This window comes from Meles meles, chromosome 2, assembly GCF_922984935.1.
Source record: "Meles meles chromosome 2, mMelMel3.1 paternal haplotype, whole genome shotgun sequence".
In the NCBI taxonomy this organism is placed as follows: domain Eukaryota; kingdom Metazoa; phylum Chordata; class Mammalia; order Carnivora; family Mustelidae; genus Meles; species Meles meles.
In genome coordinates this window covers 172,236,195-172,257,534 of record NC_060067.1, presented here as the reverse complement: position 1 = coordinate 172,257,534, position 21,340 = coordinate 172,236,195, and the positions used below count along the sequence as shown (strand labels likewise).

Genomic DNA, 21,340 nt, shown 5'->3' with positions numbered 1-21,340 from the left:
TGGGGCTGGATCCCAGGACCCTGAGATCAGGACCTGAGTGGAAGGCAGAGGCTTAACCCGCTGAGCCACCGTGGCGCCCCCAGAGCCGTCATTCTTACAGTTAGATTTTGAGGCCTAAGAATGTGGACCTACCTTGAAGATTTATTCTCAAGTTATTTAGCATGGAATGGCAATCTGACACTAGCACGCAGAATAAACTGGGGGTTGGGTGGGAAGGCTTGGTATTGGAGGTAAAAATGTCTTTTTTTTTTTAAGTTTTTATTTATTTGACAGACAGAGATCACAAGTAGGCAGAGAGGCAGGCAGAGAGAGAGAGGGGGAAGCAGGCTCCCTGCTGAGCAAAGAGTCTGATGCGGGGCTATCCCAGGACCCTGGGATCATGACCTGAGCTGAAGGCAGAGGGTTTAACCCACTAAGCCACCCAGGCGCCCCATAAAAATGTCTTTTAAGAACAAGGGGAAGGGCTGATTTTTTTCCTAGGGAGAATCCATTTGAGGGAAGATGATAAACTTGGGTTCTTGGGTTAAGCATTTGGAGTCTGAAGTGCTGGTGAGAACTACACAGGCAAACTCCAGCAGACAGCAGCTGGACTTTAGCAGAGATCCCTTCCGAGTTGACGTGGACATTGGAAAGTTCCAGCTGCGAGGGAACATGGAGGTACACAAACCCCTTGCACTCCTGGCTTCATTAGCAAGACCAATGAGACTTGGGGATGATGATGGTGACGGTGGTGTCTGTGATGGCAGCTAATGTTTCTTGAACGTGCCAGGCCCTGAGCTGGGTTCCTTACATGCAGAACTGTATCTCACTGCATACTCACAAATGCCCCAAGATGACAAGATAATTTAGGGACTCAAGCCTTTCTCGCTGATCTGGACTGATGGCACCCTCTCTAGAAACTACCCGAGTGTACGTTGGGGGAAGTAACCAGTATTCGGGCCCGGGCACAGTTCAGAAACGTGGAGACCCCTCTTTAGGGAGCGCGCCCCTTATCAAAGCGGGAATCCCGGGGAACGCGCACCAACGCGAGGGGCAGGGGCCTAAGGCCCTAGAAACGCAGTATCAGCCTCTGCGGCGCCCCGCCAGCCCGAGGGAACGGCTCCTCGCCCGCCAGGGGGCGCCTTGGTCCGTCCTAGGCGTGCCCGGCTGTGGGCAGGTGACGCGGCGCCCCGCCCCTTGGGGGGGTCCCCGCCCGGCGCGCGCCCGGCGCCGGGCGAGAGATTAAACGGCGGGAGGGGTGGGGATGGGACGCGAGGGGTCACGTCAAAGCGGCGTAGACAAAGGGCGGGCGCGCGCACGTCTTTACGCACGCCTCGGCCGGCGGCGGCGGCGGCCAAGGGCGGGAGGGATCGTCCGCGAAGGGATTGGGAGATTTGGAGCTTCACGGCCGGTGAGTATGACCGGGTTCCCGCCGGTCCTGAAAGTCACTGGCCCCAGGGGAGCCGACTGCGAGCCGGGGGGTTCGGGGCCAGGCACCCCGCGAGCGGCCTGCGGGCTGGGAACCCCCTCCCTACGCCGCTCCGGCGTCAGGAGACACCATCGTCCCTTCCCGGGGTTTCCCGGCCTGTCGGCACGTTCCGCCCCTCGGCCGCAGTGGAACCGTCCGCGCCCCTCCCCCGCGAGCGTTGGCAGCGCGCGCTCGGGTCCCGCGGCAGCGGCCCGGAGCCCAGCGCCCCGCACTCCCGGAGCCCCGCGCCCTGCACTCGGAGGCCGGTGCCGGGCGGCTCCTGCCTCTCCCTGCCCCGTCTGGCCCCACGCCGTTCGGGCTCCCCGGGCTTCTCCTGCATCCTGGGTGCTCCGCCGCCCATCGTCCCCAAGCGTGGAGGCGGGGAGTTGGGATGGCTGAGCGGGTATCGAGGATCACGAGGAAGCGCTTCACCTGTAATTTCTTTTCTGTCCTTCGGCTTCCCTGGGATGTAGATTGGCCCCGCTGCTTCTCCAGAGGAACCCGTTTTTCTTTCTTGAATTTAACCCCGATATCCTTCGCTTTTCCGTTCTGATAGCACGCCCTGCAAGGCGTCCTTCCAGAGGGTCTTGATGTACTCACTCCTGATTCATGTAGGGTTTTAACTTTCGCAGTTTCGAAGTCAGGGAAAATACACTCCGTGAAACATACGGTATCGCTCTAGGAATAAGTTCCGTACTGCACTAGATACAAGTGCCTCTCACGGCTCCTGCCGGCAGCGCCATGGATCTTCCCAGGGAGAACCTCCTTGGGAGCATTTCCTTTTTGGTTCATTTTCCTTAATTTTGACTGAACTCCGCATGCCTCTGACTGAACTCCGCATGCCTCTGCTCAGTTTCGTCTCCTGTAGATGCTGTCTCAACCCAAGGGAAATGGTGGGAAAGCAGTTATCCCTATGCCAGAGACTGTAGAGCTGAGTCCTGTCATAAATGCCAGTCTAGTATTCTCTTCTCACTTGATAGTGGGTTTTTTTTTTCTTTCTGCCAACTTTGTATTATGGAGACTTTCAGATATGCAAAAATAGATAAAATAGTAAGCCAACATGTATCCATCATCCAGCCTCAACAACTGATTTTCAGGTTAAGCCTGTCCCATCCATTTCCCCCTCCCCTAAGCTCTGGGATAAATCCTTGATGTGAACAGTAGCTTGAGATTCAAAATAAAAATCGTACTGTTGTATAAAGTCATAATGTACTTTTCTGGGACAAAGTCTACTATTCGAATTTCTTTAAGAAATACGTAATAGCATTGGAGAAGGGCCAGAGGAGGGCACCTAAAATGATCAAGGTGCTGGAGGACAGGTTGAAAGAAAGTCTGTCAGATGTGAATGAGAACTTCCAGGTCATCTTCCTTTTTCATTTTTGATGCACCCTCAGGGTCCTAAAGGTTCGGTGACTTGTCCAGATCAACTAGGAATAAGAGTCTAACTGAGGCTGGAAACCTTTCCCAACTCCACATTCAGTCTTCTTTCTCCTAATACTGCCTTTATGTTGTTTCTTTCAGGAAAGGGAAATGTGTGGAAGGGCTATAACAATGAAAGGTTTGGATGGGTTAATAGGAACTTTTCCATCAATTTCTGGAATAATGAAACTAGGGGATATGTCTTAAAATATTTCTTATGTCAGATATGGGACAAATTGAAAATTCTAATCACAGTTTTAGTAAACGTGGGAAAAGTGTGGCCTTAGAAGGGGAATACCAGCTGAGAATAATTACGAACTTTAAAGATGTAGATAACATTCACAGCTATTTCAGAAAGAGCAGCTAAGGGAAACGAATGATTTGGCATACACTCCTGGTTTTGCTCTTGATAGCAGAACAATAGAACCTTTCTATGAAACATCCTTTCTTGACATTAAAAGATAAGAATCCTCAGCTAGATCTAACATGGATTAGATGTTTGCTTTCTTGTCTTTTTCTTTTTTTGTTTTTAACAAAACCATAGTATGTCTTTCTTAGCACACTTTGTGCTGTAAAGTTACCTTATCTCAGGAAAGATAGGTAAATTCATTACTTGTACCTCAGTCTTCACCCTTAAAATTGGAGAGGATATTTTACCTCCAAGGAATACTGTAAGCAAAGGAATCTCTGTATATAGAGTTCATTCATTTTGCTTTTAAATGATGTGACTTAGTGTTTGTAAATTATTTTCAAGATTTACTTTTGTTAGCTTCTGATTTAAATACAGTGGTCGTCACATGCATTCAGCTTATGAAACTAAGTGCTGAGAGAACAGCATCGGGGTGTCTTGGTCAATCATTACCCTAAAGACATGGATGCAGGGAGAACTTTTATGTTTTTGTGTGGGTTTTGTGGTTTTTGTTTTTATTTGTTTTTTTAGAGAGGGAGGGTGGGGAGAGGGAAGAGGAAGGGGGAGGGAAAGAATCTTAAACAGGCTCCACACTAAGTGCAGAACCTTACAGTCAGGACCCTGAGATCATGACCTGAGCCAAAAATCAAGGGTCAGCACTTAACGGACGGAGTCACCCAGGTGCCCTTAGTGTGGGTTTGTGTGTGTGTTTGTGGTATCAGAAAGAGTGCAGTGGTTAGCTAGGATTCTAGCCTCGTAACTAGTTTCTGCTGAAGAATAAACCACTTCTCCTATCTGTATGAACATCACAAAATGTTACCTTTTATTAAAAATCTTTCTGGAGATAGAAGCCAGAGATTATCTGATCCTGATTGAACTGTCCTACAAAATCGTTTCTTCATGTAAAGTAGAACCTCATTATGGCTTGGCATTTACTTCTTTCTGTATCATTGTGCTCAAGGGAGGACTTGATCAAATATCATCAATTCCATGTATCACTAAACTACAGAATACTTAGGATAGCTTGAAGAGCGCTTTTTTAAAAAGCACTGAATTTTAGAGTTTGTAGGAATATTTTAAAGCTTGCAGTTTTTCCTAACTCCTTTAAGGGTACTCTCTCTCCTTTAAAATATGCATACCCGTGCACCTGCCACCCAGTCACGGCCTTGTCTTGTTTCTTTGGGCACTCTTTGAGTGTGCATTGCACCTCCTTTTAAACTATAAGCCCAAGATCTGCAATATTAGAATGATGCTTTGTAAAAAGGAGGAACATAATAAGTTTTTGTTGACCTTTTGAATTAAAATTCCAAAAAAACTGGTGAGGGAATTGAAATCCAGGGAAGCTGAATGACGTACAGACCAGGTAGTAACAAAGTTGTGCCTGAGCTCTTAGCTAAAGAGACTCCTGAGTTCCAATTCTAAGCTCCTCTATAGTACCATTTTCTTGACACAGCAGAGGGGTGGGGAGGGAAAAAATATGTTTGTGTTATTTATGTACATATTTTATTTTCAGGGTCTTCTTTAAACGTTTCAGATCTGGGGTGCCTGGGTGGCTTAGTTGGTTAAGCATCCGACTCTTGATCTCGGGATCCTGAGTTTGAACCCTGCATTGGGCTCCACTCTGGGTGTGGAGCCTATTTAAATAAAAATAAATAGGGACGCCTGGGTGTCTCAGTCTTTAAGCAGCTGCCTTCAGCTCAGGTCATGATCCCAGGGTCCTGGAATCGGAGTCCTGCATTGGTCTCTCTTCTCAGTGGGAAGCTTGCTTCTCCCTGTCCCACTCCCCCTGCTTGTGTTCCCTCTCTTGCTGTGTCTCTCTGTCAAAGAAATAAAATCTTTAAAAATAAACATATTTGATCAGTGTTAACCAGTAGAAATAGAGAACACATCATATATATAATTTTACATTTTGTAATAGCTACTTTTTAAAAAAAGGTTTTTTTCCTCAAATATTTTATTTATTTGTCAGAGAGAGAGAGAGCACACACACGCAAGCGCTCCTGCGCACAAGCAGAGGGAGTGGCAGGCAGAGAAAGAAGCCGGTTCCTTGCTGAGCAAGGAGCCTGATGGTGGGACTGGATCCCAGAACGGTGGGACCATGACCTGAGCTGAAGGCAGATGCTGAATCAGCTGAGTCACCCAGGCATCCCATATAAGAGTCACTTTTAAAAAAGTACAAAGAAACATAAAAATAATTTTAATCATGTGTTTTATTTAACCCAAATTATCCAGAATATCACTTAAACATATAATCAAGATACAGATTATTAATGAGGTCTTTTACATTTAGTTTTTCATAGAAATTTAAGTCCAGTGTGTATCTTATTTACATTTACAACATATTTCAATTTGGACTACCCACATTTCAGGTGCTCAAGAGTTATATGTGATTAGTGGCTGCTGTGTTGGACAACACAGAATCACTGTCAGCTGAGCATAAAGATAAAGGAGCATTTTAGGTTCTTAGTAATACTCAATTCTGAGGTTAAAATAGTTTGTGGTTGTGGTCATTGGTTTTTTTTGTTTCATGTCTTAGTGATTTTTCTCTGCATAATTAGGATTGTTTCAAGTTTGTAGCAAGTTGAATAGAGAAGTCTGATGGTCCACAAATTTTATACCTTTGTGATGAAATGCTTTCTTGTCCTTTTTTTTTTTTTTTTTTTTGGTCTGTGGGATCAATCTCTCTCTCTCTTAAACCATCTTGACCATTTTAAAGTGTATAGGCCGGTAATAATGCTCTCTCATCTTAAAGTAACACTATTTAGTAGGGTATTATTTAGGTAGGGTGGGAGCTTGATTTTTAAAAAACAGCCAGTAGCAAAACTAATAAAATAACCTAATGAAAAATGGGTAAAGATTTGAACACTTCACCAAAGAAGATAAATGGATAGCGAATAAGCACAAAAGATATTCAATATCATTGGTCATTGGGGAAATGCAAATTAAAACTATAAGATACCACTTCACATCTATTCATGTGTCTAAAATTAAAAAGACTGATCCTGTCAAGTGGTGGTGAGGTTGTAGAGCAAATAGAACTTTGGTACACTGCTGGTGAGGATGCAAAATGATGGTACAACCCTTTAGAAAGCAGTTTGGCGGGATGCCTTGGAGGCTCAGTCAGTTAAGTCTGCCTTAGGCTCAGTTCACCACCCTGGGCTACTGGGATCCAGTCCTGCAGAGTCCTGCGTGGGCTCCTTGCTCAACAGGAAGCCGGCTTCTCCCTCTGCCTGCCACACCCCCGGCTTCTGCTCTTTCTCTAACAGATAAATAAAATCGTTAAAAGAAAGAAAACAATTTGGCAGGTAAACATATACCTGCTTTAGACTCCGTCAGTACCTTCCTAGGTATTTATTTACCCAAGAGAAATTAAACTGTTTGTCTGTGTAAAGACTTGTAGATAGCAGCTTTATTCGTAACAGTTCCAAACCAGAACAGTCCTGTTGTTGGTCAGTAGGTGAATGCGTAAGCAAATGTGGTGTACGCATACATTGGACTCACGCTCAGCAGTAAAAAGGAATGAACTCGTGACATGTGGAGCAACATGAAGGACTCTCAGAATAATTATGCTGAGTGAAATAAGCCAGACAGAAAAAGTTAAAAAGTAAATAAATAAAAGACCAGGAAGTTGCGTCCAATTACATATATGGAGCTCTCAGAGCAGCGCTCAGGTCAGGTAATGAAATTTCGTGGGTCTTAAAACCCCAGCAAGTCAAATTGTCCTTTCTTAGGCTGATTGACCCCAGACACCAAATATCCTGTGTCCTTTGTCTGTTTTTTTTCTTTTGCAGCTTCGGAGACTTCATGTTGCTTTGGGGGATCTTGGTACCAGGTTTCTTATTACCTGGTTCCAAGTCGGGTTAGTCCTTTGTAGGCAAGGGGAAAGTTATGTAAGGTCAGTGACTTAGTTAAGACCAAGACCCCAGAACTGACCGTATTACTGTCTTCTTTCTGGTGAGTTGAGTTATCCTTTAGCTTACTGTATCTTGATTTGGTCTTGAACCATTTATTTTATCTAGGATCAATGTCAGCTCTGTGTTTAGTCTTGGGTTTTTTAGCACTTCAGGTTCACTTCAGCCTAGTAGCTCTGAGTGCTGCCCTGTTCCCCTGGAAGCACTATATACTTTCTCCCCATGTGCCTTTCCATTCAAGCAAATTTCTTCTACTCCACTACTCTGATACACTTGACATTCAGTTCACTCAGCACTATTACCTATTCAAAATGGTAAATAAGATTTTAAAGGTAGCAAAAAGATAAAGTGACCTCTTCCTTACACTCCTAGAGGCAGCAACTATAGCCATTTTTGTATCTTTGCAGAAATCTGTATCTTTGCAAATACATATAAACTATATATTTTTCCTTTTCCTCCCTCTCAGTTGGTATTTACTGGGGACATTGTTCGGCATCTAACTGGTATATTGTTTATCAGTGCACAAGTAAATGTCTTTTTTCATTTAACAGATGAATAGCATTCCATTGTGTCTTCTGTTGATTGTGGCCGTGATGTTTCCTTGGCTATTGTAGACAGTGCTGCAGTAACTGTCAGTAACCGTGTTAGTAACCGTGCACACACATCATCTTGTATATGCATTGGTACAGGGTTTCTCAGCCTCAGCAGCCTTGTCATTTGCAGCCAAGTAATTCTTCGCTGTCAGAGGTGACCTACGTATTACAGGGTATTGAGCAATATCCTTGTCGTCTTTGTACGCATTGCCGGTAGCTCCGCGTCCCAAGTCCTGACAACTAAAAAGGTCTGCAGACATTACCAAATGGTGGGGAGAGTTTTGAGGGAAAGGTTAGGGGGTAAATGGCCCCTGGTTGAAAACTACTGCTCTAATTTATGGGGTTTTTTGTTTGTTTTTTGTTTAGAGAGAGAGTGTGCAAGCAAGAAAAGCCCTAGAGAGAAGGAGAGAGAGAATCTTTTTTTTTTTTTTTTTGGGAGAGAGAGAATCTTAAGCAGGTTCCATGCCCATGGTAGAGATCATGACCTGAGCCAAAATCAAGAGTTGAATGGTCAGCTGACTAAGCCAGCCAGGCACCCCTCTAATTTATCATTTTTATCTAATTTAAGATACATTTTAGAGGTAGAATTGCTGGAGCTGAGGTTGTGTGCATTTAAAATTCTGATGGCCAGGGCGCCTGGGTGGCTCAGTCATTAAGCAGCTGCCTTTGGCTCAGGTCATTGTCCCAGGGTTCTAGGATCCAGCATCTGCATTGGGCTCCCTGCTCAGTGGGAGGCCTGCTTCTCCCTCTCCCATTCCCCCTGCTTATGTTCCCCCTCTCACTGTCAAATAAATAAAATCTTAAAATTAAATTCTGGTGGCCTTTACTGAGTTCTCTAAAGAGGTTGTACCATGTTTACACTCTAGCCAGCAGGATTTGAGAATATTTTCTCATCATCACCAGTATGGTGGTTTATAAAATATACACACACACACACACACACACACACACTTTTTTTTTTTTTTTTTTTTGCCGTCTCACTAGTTAAGTCACATTTCTGTGCCTTACAGCTAACCTTTTTATTGTTTTATTGAGCACCTAATGCTTGTTAGGCATGTAGTATTTTTTGGCCGGTGGGTTTTGTGACATACTTTGAAATGCTTTTCTCCCTCTCTAGCTCTCTTAAGATTTGGTATTTATAACTGAAGACAGGGGTGCCTGGGTGGCTCAGTCAGTTAAGCAGCACACTCTTGATTTTGGCTCAGGTCATGATCTTAGGGTCCTGGAATCAAGCCCCATCTTGGACTCTGGATTCAGCAGAGAGTCTGCTTGGGGTTCTTTCACTCTGCCTCCCTCTCCCTCTGCCGCGCCCCGCCCCCCAACTCACACATGTGCTCTTGCTCTCTGTAAAGTAAATAAATGCTCGTGTGCTCTCTCTAAAGTAAATAAATCCTTAAAGAAAAAAACTTAAGACAATACCCTGGGTTTCTTCTGATCCTAATGGATTAATGGTACATACCATTTATTGAAATCTAATACATGACAAACATTGTGCCTTGTGTGCTTAAAAAATGCATTTTCCCTGTGTTGCCTAACATTTATGTTTAAGAAAATTGTGTATTTTCTTCCTTTGAGTTGGTATGTGGCATCTCTCTGATCATATTCTGGTAGTCCTGGTCTCCTGAAGTAGGGTGTGTCTCAGAGAGGTAACTGAGAAGAAATGCAGTTGGCCCTTTAACAGCATGGTTCTTAAAAACACCAGCTCCCTATACAGTCGAAAATCTGCGTGTAACTTTTAATCCTCCTAAAACTTAACTAACAGCCTACTGACTGGAAGCTTTACTGATACAGTTGGTTAGATTAACACATACTTTGTATATGTACCGTATGCTGTGTTCTTATAAAAAAGGAAGCTAGAAAAAGAAAATGTTACTAAGAAAATCATAATGAGGGGAGCCTGGGTGGCTCATTTGGTTTGTTAAGTGTCCATCTTTTAGTTGTTTTTTTTTTTTTAAGATTATAATTATTTATTTGACAGAAAGAGGGAATACAAGCAAGGGGAGTGGGAGAAGGAGAAGCAGGCAGAAGGAGCAGGAGGAGCCTGATGTGGGGCTCGATCCCAGAACCCTGGGATCATGACCCAAGCCAAAGGCAGACGCCCAATGACTGAGCCACCCAGGCGCCCCCTCCCCCCACCCCTAGCTCTTGGTTTACACTCAAGTAATGATCTCAGGGTTGTAAGATCTAGCACTGCTCTGGGCTCTTCCCTGAGCATGGAGTCTGCTTGGGATTCTCTCCCTTTTCCTCTCCCTCCCACTCTGCTCCCTCTCTTGCATGTGCATGCACAGATTGTGTCTCAAATAACATTTTTAAAAAATCATAAGGAAATGGGGTGCCTCGGTGGCTCAGTGGATTAAGCCTCTGCCTTTGGCTCAGGTCATGATCTCAGGGTCTTGGGATTGAGCCCCGCATCCAGGTCTCTGCTCAGCAGGGAGCTTTCTTTCCTCTCTCTCTCTCTGCCTGCCTCTCTGCCTACTTGTGATCTCTCTGTCAAATAAATAAAGTCTTTTAAAAAAAATCATAAGGAAGAGAAAATACATTTATGGCACTATATTTTTCCAAAAAAATCCATACGTAAGTGGATCTGCACAATTCAGACCTGTATTGCTATTCAAGGGTCAGCTGTATTTGGTTCTGTAGTTAGAATCATAATAGTCCTTGTCTTGTGATTGGGTCAGAATTGGTTTAAATGAGCTGATACAAATGAAGTTCCCTCTGTTATTTTCTCTTCCAGGATCCTGTTTTTCTTGCTAACAATCATCAAAAGTGTGAAATTTTGCATATGCTTATTGGCTTAACACCTGTCTCTAGGCATATTTGTTCACCTCTAAATACCACCTGACCTAATGTGTAGCATATAGTACGTGCCCAGTGAATATATGTTGAATGAATGAACTTGTCACTCTGAGAACTGAGGAGCACTGGAAATTGGGTCATTTGGGGGCTTAAAACCTAAAGGCCCCATTTGCCATTCAGTGGGCTGAAGAGTTTAGCTAGTAGTGGGTTGTGTCTTCTAAGAGGCTTATAACTACTTGGTTCTTAGGTTTTTCTCTGGACCCTTTGGGCTGTTAGGGGAACTTTGGTGCAAATAACTCTGTATGAGTTTGGCTGAAAGCTGTGGAAATTAAGAGAAATGAGCAAATACTACCACATGGTTATGGAGTCATGGTTATATTTAGTTGAAGCAAAGGGATATCCTATCCTAAGTGAGATTATTTTAAGTGAAATTATCCAGATAATTTATCCACAATTATCTAGAAATTGTGGTGTGGTAGAGCTCTGCCGTGACTAATTTTCTGATGTTATTTCCAGATATCAAAGTTTGTGTTAAGGGGGCCTAAGACAGCAGTCTTCTGGTTTCAGTGGCTGCTCTGCTAATCCAGCAAGATGTTGGGAACTCTGTTTGATAACTGCAGTTTGCTTGCTTTTTCTCTTTATTTCTAAGAATTTATGTGAGGATTGTTCAGTGTTGGCCAGATAACTTGTTTGGCTAGGTGACTGTTCTCTTTGTTCTGGAGTCTGGCACTCACAAACATGAACTCAAGGGGTGGGGCAGGACCGTAGAGGCGAGTTCAGTGCCCCTGGGTCAGGGGGAAAAGAGTGGCTGGGTCATGGGTTGGCAAACTGTAGGCTCAGATAGTATTTTAGGCTTTGCTGGCTGTGGTCTCTGTCACAAATTATCCTTTTTTTTTTTTTTTTTTTAACAATTCTTTAAAGTTACAAAAACCATTCCTAGCTTGTGAGTCTTAGAAAAGCAGTCCAAAAGCAGATTTGGCCCACAGGCCCTGGTTCTCCAAACCCCTGAACTAAGTGAAGAAATTAGTTTATTGCTAAATGTGTTTGATGTTTGGGGACATGAACCCAGAATAACCTTGGGAATTGTGAGTTGATTGGGATTCAAAGAAAAGAGATCTAAACTCTTGAATGGGAAGTCACAGTGACCCCAGTGTCTGTCACCTTGTGTCCATGAAACTCAGGGTAACCATGGCCAGTGGGACGGAGGGATTTTGCTACTGCTTTCCCAGGGGAATGCTGGATAAGGGAGACAGGGACAGAATGGAAGAGATGTGGCCCTAGAATTAGGCAGGAATTAGGTTTAAAGAATACAGTGACTCAGCAAATTAATCAGGAATATTTCTAACTTCCTCAACCTCTGCTGGGTTGTTGCTAGAAATCTGGCATGTAGAGTCAGTTTGGCCAGTTTATATAAAAGAGCAGGTTTGTACCTGGGATTCTGAGAACACCAAATTCTGATACGTGAATCCAGATTGGCTTTGTGGTTTTTCCCTGACCACAGAAAGTTCTGTAGAGCAGGCCTGGCACAAAGGAAGTGTTCATTTATTCCAGGGTAGTTTAGGAGCTAGGAGGGCATACTGGTTAAAGAGCATGGGCTGAGAGACAGATCCCCTGCTCCAGATTCCTGCTCTGCTACTTAGTAGCTGTGCCATTCTGGGTAAGGTACTTAATCCTCTAAGCCTCGGTTTCGTCCTGGTCAGATAGCAGTGGTAGCAAAACTCCACCATAGGGTTGTGAGACTTAGGTGAAGGTCAGATATGGAAAATGTTTGCCATGTGAGCTCAGGCTCTGTCTTGTTGTTAGCATGCAGTAAAAGTTAGCAGTGGTGATGACCATGTGAATATGGAAGAACTGGAGGATCCAAAATAGGAACTACTGTTTGTGACTCAGTGCCATGAAATACCTCGTCCTTTTGATTTAATCACTAAATGTGTGGGGATGTAATGGGAGCAGTACTGGGTGAGGAATTGGAAGAACTAGATCTGTCTCTCTCTGCTTTCATTTCCTAATTGGTAAAATGGAATTAATACTGTTGGCAGGTTATAAAAGAACCAATGAAAGGGCTCTAAGAGTTCTAAAAAGTCACGGGACAAAATTTAAGGTAAAGGTAGTAACCTGCTTATTTGTTCAATTTCTTGACCTTCTGAATGTGTAGGAACCGAGTCAGAAGATGATTGGTGTGAAGCCACAGTGTTTGCCAAGATTTGAAAGGACTTTCCCAAGTGCAGGACTTGAATTGGTAACTTGTGGTTAGGGATAAGTAATATAAAATTGAAGTACTTTTGTAAGATATTTAAAATAGTGGAGTTCATGAGTATTAATGAACTCCACTATTATTATATATTATTATTATATAGTATTAATGAGTATTAAGTGGAAAAAGCCAATCTGAAAATACGACTCCAATGATAAGACATTCAGGAAAGGCAAAACTACCCAGACAGTGAAAGAGCAGTGGTGGCCAGGGTAGGGCCTCAGGAAAGGGGGGAATGAATAATCAGAGCCCAGGGGATTTTTAGGGCAATGAAAATACTAAGTGATACATCATGGTGGATACATGTCATTATACTTTGGTCCAGACTTCTAAAATGTGCAGCACCAAGGGTGAGCCCTGATATAAGCTGTGGACTTTGGGTGACTCTGATGTATCAGTGTAGGTTCGTCAACACTTGTAACAAATGTACCCTTCTGGTGGGGCTCTTGATAATGGGGTGGCTGTACATATGTTAGTCATGTTAAGGATGGGGGTATGTGGGAAATCTCTCTATCTTCCTTTTAGTTTTGCTGTGAACCCCAAACTGTTCTAAGGAAAATAGTCTGTAAAACAAAAAAGAGTGACCAGTATGGGAGATAGACAGGTGGAGTTTAACATGTAGAAAATTAGATAATATCTTATTAAATTATAACTGTGTTTCCTTTTCCCCTGCAATTCCATTTCTAGGAATTTATCCTGAAAATATATTTATATTTCCATGTGCATTTTGTATGCTAAATCACATATGCACAGAGTTGTTCATTACATTACTAAATAACAAAAAAGTGGAAACATTGGTGTCCAACCTCAGGAAACCAGTTAACTAACTTATGATACAGTCTTTCTTTATTTCTTTTTTTTTAATTAATTTATTTGTTTGAGAGAGAGTAGAGTGCAGGCATGCATGCAAATGGGGAGGGTCAGAGGGAGAGAGATTCTTAAGCAGAATCCCTGCTAAGCGTGGACCCTGTTGCAAGGTTCAGTCCCACGACCCTAAGATAACAACCTGAGCCAAAACCAGGAGTTGGCCGCTTAACCGACTGAGCCACACAGGTGCCCCTCTGATATATATAGTCTTAAAGTTGAGAACTGTGCACCTGGAAAGAGTGAGGGAGCCCAGCATGTGCTGATGGAGTATTCGTCCAAGACACAGTAAGCTAAAGACACAAACCAAAACACGAGTTGAAGAACAGTGCACAGAATATGGCATCATTATTGTTGTCAGGGTGAGGGGGTAAGTAGAAAAGCAAGTTGTGATTTCCTCCTAAGCACAGAATACCTTGGGAAGAATATGAAGCTGGTGACAGGGTTGCATCTGCAGATGAGGACTCTGGGTAGCTGAGGACAAGTAGGAGGGAAATCTCCTTCTGTAGTATAAAAGAAATGTATATATCCATACATGATGGATCTTTTGTCCAGACTTCTAAAATGTGGCATATATCCATATATTTTCTCTTCAGAAAGTTGGCCACAGATTATTTGTTGGAATTGAAAGCCATCTGAAACATCTCCATTTGCTTTCTGCATTTGCGTCTGCCACCTGTTGCTGTGCCTGCTGCCTTTGACCTTGATGACTCGAGAAGCTGGCACCCACTCTAGGCTTACTCTACAACAGGCCCCCCCCAACCTCCAAAGCATATTGATGTTTCTCCTCTTGATTTGTGTGACTGATGGTGTTTCTGTTTCCACCCCCAGCTTTGGCAGCATGTAAGCAACTTCTTGCCAAGAACCCAGGTCACCACTGAGAAGGGGGCCTTAGGGAGAAGAATATCCAGAGGAAACCAATGCCAGACACGTCTGGAGTTACACTCAACGCAGGCAGCATGAGACATTCTATGCCAGCGTCTGTGTCCTGCTGGCAAAGACTGTAGCTCTCCCAGTTGGAGGGTCCTGGAAGCAGCACGCACCAGGAGCCTCTCGAGAGGAAGAATGGGGCCAGATGTGAACTCTACAATGAACACAGTTTTCAGCTTATGAAGGAGTTTTAAGTAAAACAGTTATTTAATTTCCACATATTCAAGTTCAGTAGCCTTCTGTGTGAAGAGCCAGCAGTCACCCCCCCCTCCACAAAAGTTATCAGGATTATTCTGGCACCAAGTTGAACTCTTCTTGGTACTTCTGGCAATGACAGATCTTCAGGACAGATTTATCTGTTAAATGCTCTTGAGCAGGAAAGAAAAAGTAAAACTTGTGGAAGGAGCGGAAAGCAGCAGAGCAGAGGTCCCTCCCTCACTACTCACTTTCACAGAAACTCTGCCTGGACTCGGATGCTTGTACTGAAGATTGGTCCTGCCTCATTCATTTCCAAAGTCCATCAATTCTGGGGAGAGCTGGCATTTTCGGGCTGCCTCCTGTGGCCCTTTTTACTGTCCTTCTGCCTGCAGGCAGTCAAATAATGTGACTTGGAACGGGGTTTGCTATCCTATGGGGACTCGCTTTCTTTCCCAGGCCGGTGCTGTCTGACGGGACCATCTGAAGGCGGTGGTTTGTTCTCGGGGGAGGGCACTGGCCTTGCCTGGATCCTCCACCATGTTCCTGTTGCTGCCTTTTGATAGCCTGATTGTCAACCTTCTGGGCATCTCCCTGACTGTCCTCTTCACCCTCCTCCTTGTTTTCATCATAGTCCCTGCCATTTTTGGAGTCTCCTTTGGCATCCGAAAGCTCTACATGAAAACTTTGTTAAAAATCTTTGCGGTAAGTTGTACTATTTACAAATGGTTGCTTCACGGAGGAGGGGAGAAATGCTATCATTAGTAAAGAGTTTTTTCTTTTTTTTTTTCTTTAAGGTTATTTATTTATTTATTTGACGGAGAGAAAGAGGCACAAGTAGGCAGAGCAGCAGGGAGAGGGAGAAGCAGACTCACCGCTGAGCAGGGACCCCCCCCCCCACCAATGTGGGGCTCGATCCCAGGACTCTGGGATCATGACCTGAGCCAAAGCAGATGCTTAATGGACTGAGCCACCCAGGCACCCCAGTAAAGAGTTTTTCTTATTTGGAAGATTATCTCTTTATTGCATACAGAGAAAGTTGGAAGAGTGGGAAGTAGCATTTTTAGTAAAAACTTCCCTAAATGTGTACCTGTGAAAGCATTTAACAGACCTTTTCTTTCCGAGCTAAGGTACTTGTATGTATGCTTGATTCTTCCAAGCAAAGGAACCTATTCCATAACTCCGTACCTTCAAAGAGAGGGGCTTAGCATTTAAGAAAAAATCACTGCCAGACTCTGCCTTATCTTATGTAGCAGATAATGAAACACAGAGCTGCTGCTCACGTATTCCCTCACTAATAGGTTTGGGAGAGACTTTTCTCTTTTTAGACTTAAATAGGTTCTTGCATTTCAGATGAGAGATATTAACGGGACAGGGCATTTGATGAATTGTTTGATTTTCTTAAAGATACAGGAGAAGGACAATCAACTTCTTAACATATGGCAGAACTTAGCTAATGATATCCTGAACAAAACAGTCCACAGTGTAAAGGAACTATTTCTGGAAGTTGATCTTTGCCACAGAAAGTTGGTACTTTATTAGCAATATCTGTTTTCAGTAGTCACCAAATCCTTAGGTTTTCTTTTTCATAGCTGAGACCATATATAATTTGAGAAAACAAAAAATTTAAGAAGTTATTTATTCATATAGTATCTTATGGTTCAGAAGAAATTCATTCATTTTCCTTTGGTTCCTTATAATTCTTCAGTGGACAGGGTATCTACATTTTGTCAGTGAGAAAACAGAGACTCTGAATGATTAAGTGAGCTCTAGAAATGTTACTTTATAGTGGGAACTGTTTTTTATTGGGTATTATTGAATATTGGGTTTTAGAGTGGCATTTATTACATTCACACATAAATTCACAGATTTATTACATCACCTCTGCTGAGTTCCCTGACACTTTGATTTCTGCAGGGGGAAACCCCACACCCATGAAGCAGCTGTCCTCCATTGTCCCGTGCCCTAGCCACCATGAGTTTATGTTCCAGCTCTGGATGCCTGTGCTGGACAGTCCGTATTCATGGAGTTCTAGCAGATGTGCTCTCTTGTAGTTGCCTTCTTCCAGTTAGCGTCTTTTTGAGATTCATCCACATTATAATGTATGTATTTCAGTACTTCTGCTTTTTTAATGGCTGAATAATACTCCACTGTGTTTCTATACTATGGTTTGTTTATCCATTTCTGCACCAGGGGAGGTGGCTGGGCCTGTTTGTACCTTCTGGCTGTTGTCAGTAGTGCTGCTAGAGTGTACGTGTTTGTGTCTGAGTACCTGTTTTCGATTGTATGATTTTTGAGCCCTGCAGATGGTCTCTGAGGTTATCTAGTTACTTGCTTCTCGGAGAGTAGTATGGATGCCAGCAGCTTGAGTTTCACCTAAGAGCAGGTTAGAAATGGAAGTCTCACTTCACACTCCACACCTGCTAAATTAAAATCTGCATTTCCGCAAGATCCAGGTGATGGATGTGGATGAAGTTTGAGAAGTGGTGACCTAGTCGGTCTTTGGACCCGCTACTTCGCTTATGTGTAGTATTTATTTTAATTAATCAGGAAATGTGATTTTCTTATATTTCAGTCCAAGAAAATCTTCATTAGAGCCCAGGATTCCTGTGGGCCATATAACTTAATATTCCTTTTGCCACTGTGGCCCTTCTGCCACTGTGAAAAACCAGTAGAGGGGCAGTAGAACAACTGGTAAACTTTTCAGGAGACAACATTGAGTGATGGCTAGCTTTCATCCAAGTTTAGAAGCAAGTGGCTAACTCACAGATCTATGGAAATCTTTATTTTTAAAACATAGAAATCATAGCATTAGCCTTTGAGTTATTCCGCAGTAGCTAAAATTTTCTAACTTGCATCACTTGGGCCACAGAAGGCCTAGCGTCCATGTATATTCTCTATTCCGTTTTGAATATGTCTCCTCAAATTAATATTTTAAAGTTCAGTCAACTAAAATCCTTCTAATTATGACTGTATTTCTAAATGTATATTCTTGTAACATTTAAGATAGATTATAATTACATAGCTGAAATTCATTAAATGTATATGGTTGGGTCCATCCATGGGATAGGTAATCTTGGGCAATCAGAGAATTTTCTTTGCTGATCATGTCTCAAAAATCACTAGTTTAAGGCACAGTGATTTAGAAGTGATTTTGGTATATGTGTATATATTTATGTATGTACCCATTTTTTTTTTTTTATTAACATTTTTTTTTTTTTAAGATTTTATTTATTTATTTGACAGAGAGAAATCACAAGCAGGCAGAGAGGCAAGCAGAGAGAGAGGAAGGGAAGCAGGCTCCCCGCTGAGCAGAGAACCCGACGCGGGGCTCGATCCCAGGACCCTGAGATCATGACCTGAGCCGAAGGCAGAGGCCCAACCCACCGAGCCACCCAGGCGCCCCTATGTACCCATTTTTGACCTCAAGATTTAGGATTTCAAGAACTGGATTTGTACTTCCTATTTCCTAGAGATATGTGTATCAGGCACTGAAAGGATTCTGGGTACTCTGGGTGCTGTCCTGTTGAGCTGTCTGGATAATTACAGCTTGGCGTATAAGCTAGAGTCAGGGGTGGGCTAGAAAGGACTGATACCATTCCAGCAAGGTTATAGGTGGCTCTGCAGGAATGTCTGGTCTTTTCTGACTGTTACTGTTCTGAGTTGACCTTAATGGACAGTAAGAACTGAATGCTATCAGGATTAGTATTAGACTCAAGTTGGATTTGGCCAAACTGATTTTATTTTATTTTTTTAAAGTTTTTTTTTAAAAGATTTTATTTATTTATTAGAGACAGCAAGAGAGGGAATACAAGCAGGGGGAGTGGGAGAGGGAGAAGCAGGCTTTCTGCGGAGCAGGGAGCCCCATGTGGGGCTCATTCCCAGAACCCTGGGGTCATGACCTGAGCCGAAGGCAGACGCTTAAGAACTGAGCCGCCCAGGCACCCCTTATTTTAATTTTTTTTTTAAGATTTTATTTATCTGTCAGAGCACAAGCAGGAAGAAGGTCAGGCAGGGGGAGAAGCAGGTACCTCCCTGCTGAGCAAGGAGCCCAATGGGGGACTCAGTCCCGGGAGCCTGGTATGACCTGAGCTGAAAGCAGATGCTCAACCAACTGAGCCACCAAGGAGCCCCACGTGTGGGTGTTTTTTGTCCTGTTTTGTTTTGTTTTAAATTCTAGCAATATTCTATTTCCTTTATTATCCTTTGAATTATTATTGTCAAGCATTTTACTTCTACATATGTGGGTGTTTTTTAATAGACTTATTTTACCTTTTTTAGCCTCTTTATCCTTCCTAAATCAAACTGCTATGTATAATTTTGGAGCTGGAGGAAAGCTCAGAGAGCACCTTAATTCTGTGGGTCTATCCCCCACTACATATGAATTACCTGGGGAAGCATTTTAAAAGTACTTATTTGGGAGCAGTAGAATCTCCCCAGATATCCTGACTTAATTGGTCTAGATGGGTATATTTTTAAAACTCCCCAAGTGATTCTGAGGTCTGCCATCAAAAGGTGGAGTCTGATTGACTTCCCTTGAATAGAGGGTCCTGCTTTATGACCTGATTCTAACAAACAGAATGTAGTGGACATGAATTATACTGTGTAATAGGTGAGATTAAGTTAGACATGGCAGTATGACTTCTGCCTGTTGGGGTGCTTGCCCCGGCACCCAGCCACTGTATTGTGAGGAAGCCCAGGCCATGTGTTCCATATTCCAACTCACAGCCCCAGGAAGGCCCTGACAGCCAGCATCGAGTGCTACATGCAGGAGCGAGCAGTCTGCAAAGGACCCCAGTCCTTAGTCTTCCAGCCACCTAGCCGATGGCAAACCTCATGCAGTTTGCAGGTTCATGAACAAAGTAAGTGGTGGTGGTGTTTTAGGCCTCTGAGCTAGGGGGTAGTTTGTTATGTAGCAATAGATAACCAGACAAATAATATAATGTTAAAGAATTTTAAACATTCATTCATGTGTACACAGCTTCTAATACCTTAACAGTTTTGTACATGTATTACCTTTCAGTATTTGACAACTACATTAATTTTTAATGGTTATGTTAATAGTGTGTATATCTAATTTTGTATCTGTATTTTCTTTTGGGATTTTATTGGCCTTTTTTTTTTTAAGATTTTATTTATTTATTTGACACAGAGAGAGAGAGATCACAAGTAGTCAGAGAGGCAGGCAAAGACAGAGAGAGAGGGGGAAGCAGGCTCCCGGCTGAGCAGAGAGCCTGATGTGGGGCTCGATCCCAGGACCCTGAGATCATGACCTGAGCCAAAGGCAGAGGCTTAACCCACTGAGCCACCCAGGTGCCCCTTTATTGGCCATTTTTAATAAGTAACCTTCATAATGCATATCCTGTTGGTCCATGTAGTACCTGGACTTGTGCTTTTGGCAGAACTAAGCAGGCCCTGGCTTAACAGCTCGTTTCCCATAATCAGCGCATCCTTGTATAAAAATGAATCCCAGTATCCCTGCCAAGGGGAGAAGGTGGGTGGGTCAGTGTCTTCTCGGTTCCCTGTCCTGGAAGACTTAGTCGGCTGAGTGTATGTCCTGTCTGGTGCTGAGTTGCAGAAGGTTTTTTGCGCAGAGGGCAGCAGTGTTCTTTACAAGTGTTGTTTTCTTTTTTTTTTTAATATTTTATTTATTTATTTGACAGACAGAGATCACAAGTAGGCAGAGAGGCAGGCAGAGAGAGAGAGGAGGAAGCAGGCTCCCCGCTGAGCAGAGAGCCCGATGTGGGGCTCGATCCCAGGACCCTGAGATCATGACCTGAGTCGAAGGCAGAGGCTTAACCCACTGAGCCACCCAGGCGCCCCTACAAGTGTTGTTTTCTTAATGTTGGTGCTTCACATTTACCCTCAATATAGTAATGACGGTATTATTGGGGTACAAGTCCTGGAAGTGGCTTTCTATTGAGTTGAGAATGGTTTGGAGAAGGAGAAAGTAGGAAGCCTGAAAACAGAGAGATGGAAAGAAATGACCTGGGTGATTTTGCCTCATGGGCAAGGGCTTGATCAGGTCAGGTCAGAGACCGTTGTAAACATTACAGCAATTGTAAACATGAGACTCTAGAGCGAAAGTGGCTGATGGAGAGTCCTAGAAAGCCAGCGGTGGTTGTGAGGAAATTGAAGAGGCTGTACAGTGGGAGTGTGTAGAGGATGGGCATGAGTTTTTGAGTTAGTGGCCCTTAGCTTGAAATCTAGGGCTCTTTGATGAGCTCTGAAACTTGACCTAAGTCGTTAGACTTTCCCACGTGCTTCTTTATCTGCAGAGTAGAAGCCATAACCTCTGCTTCATATGCTTCTAGTGAAAGCAGTCCTGTCAGTCAGGCATGTCCTCCCTTCCCCAGTGAAAAGGGGTGACTTTGACATAACCCTGATGAGCTGAGAGGGTGAACTGAAGAAGGTGAGAGTATGACTCTGGCAGGGAAGGTGATCGGAAGTAGTTGTAGGTTGTATCCTTTCTGCTCTTATCTTTTCACGTGGAGACCTTGATGGAGAGAAACACTGGGAGTT

The 21,340-nt window shown here is 43.4% G+C and overlaps 1 protein-coding gene across 2 annotated transcripts in view; it reads left to right on the top strand.

The window, feature by feature from the left end:
- Positions 1-516: 516 nt before the first annotated feature.
- The window catches only part of GPAT4 (glycerol-3-phosphate acyltransferase 4), a 37,046-nt gene continuing 16,222 nt past the window's right edge, over positions 517-21,340 (top strand). Inside the window, exons 1-2 of one of the 2 annotated variants that reach the window (XM_045993393.1) lie at positions 517-657; positions 14,525-15,523. In XM_045993393.1, coding sequence (XP_045849349.1) covers positions 15,359-15,523 — 165 coding nt within the window. In that variant the 5' untranslated portion in view covers positions 517-657; positions 14,525-15,358. Of the gene's footprint in view, positions 658-1,261; positions 1,391-14,524; positions 15,524-21,340 lie in introns of those variants that run through there. The other variant, XM_045993403.1, reaches the window with a different exon arrangement.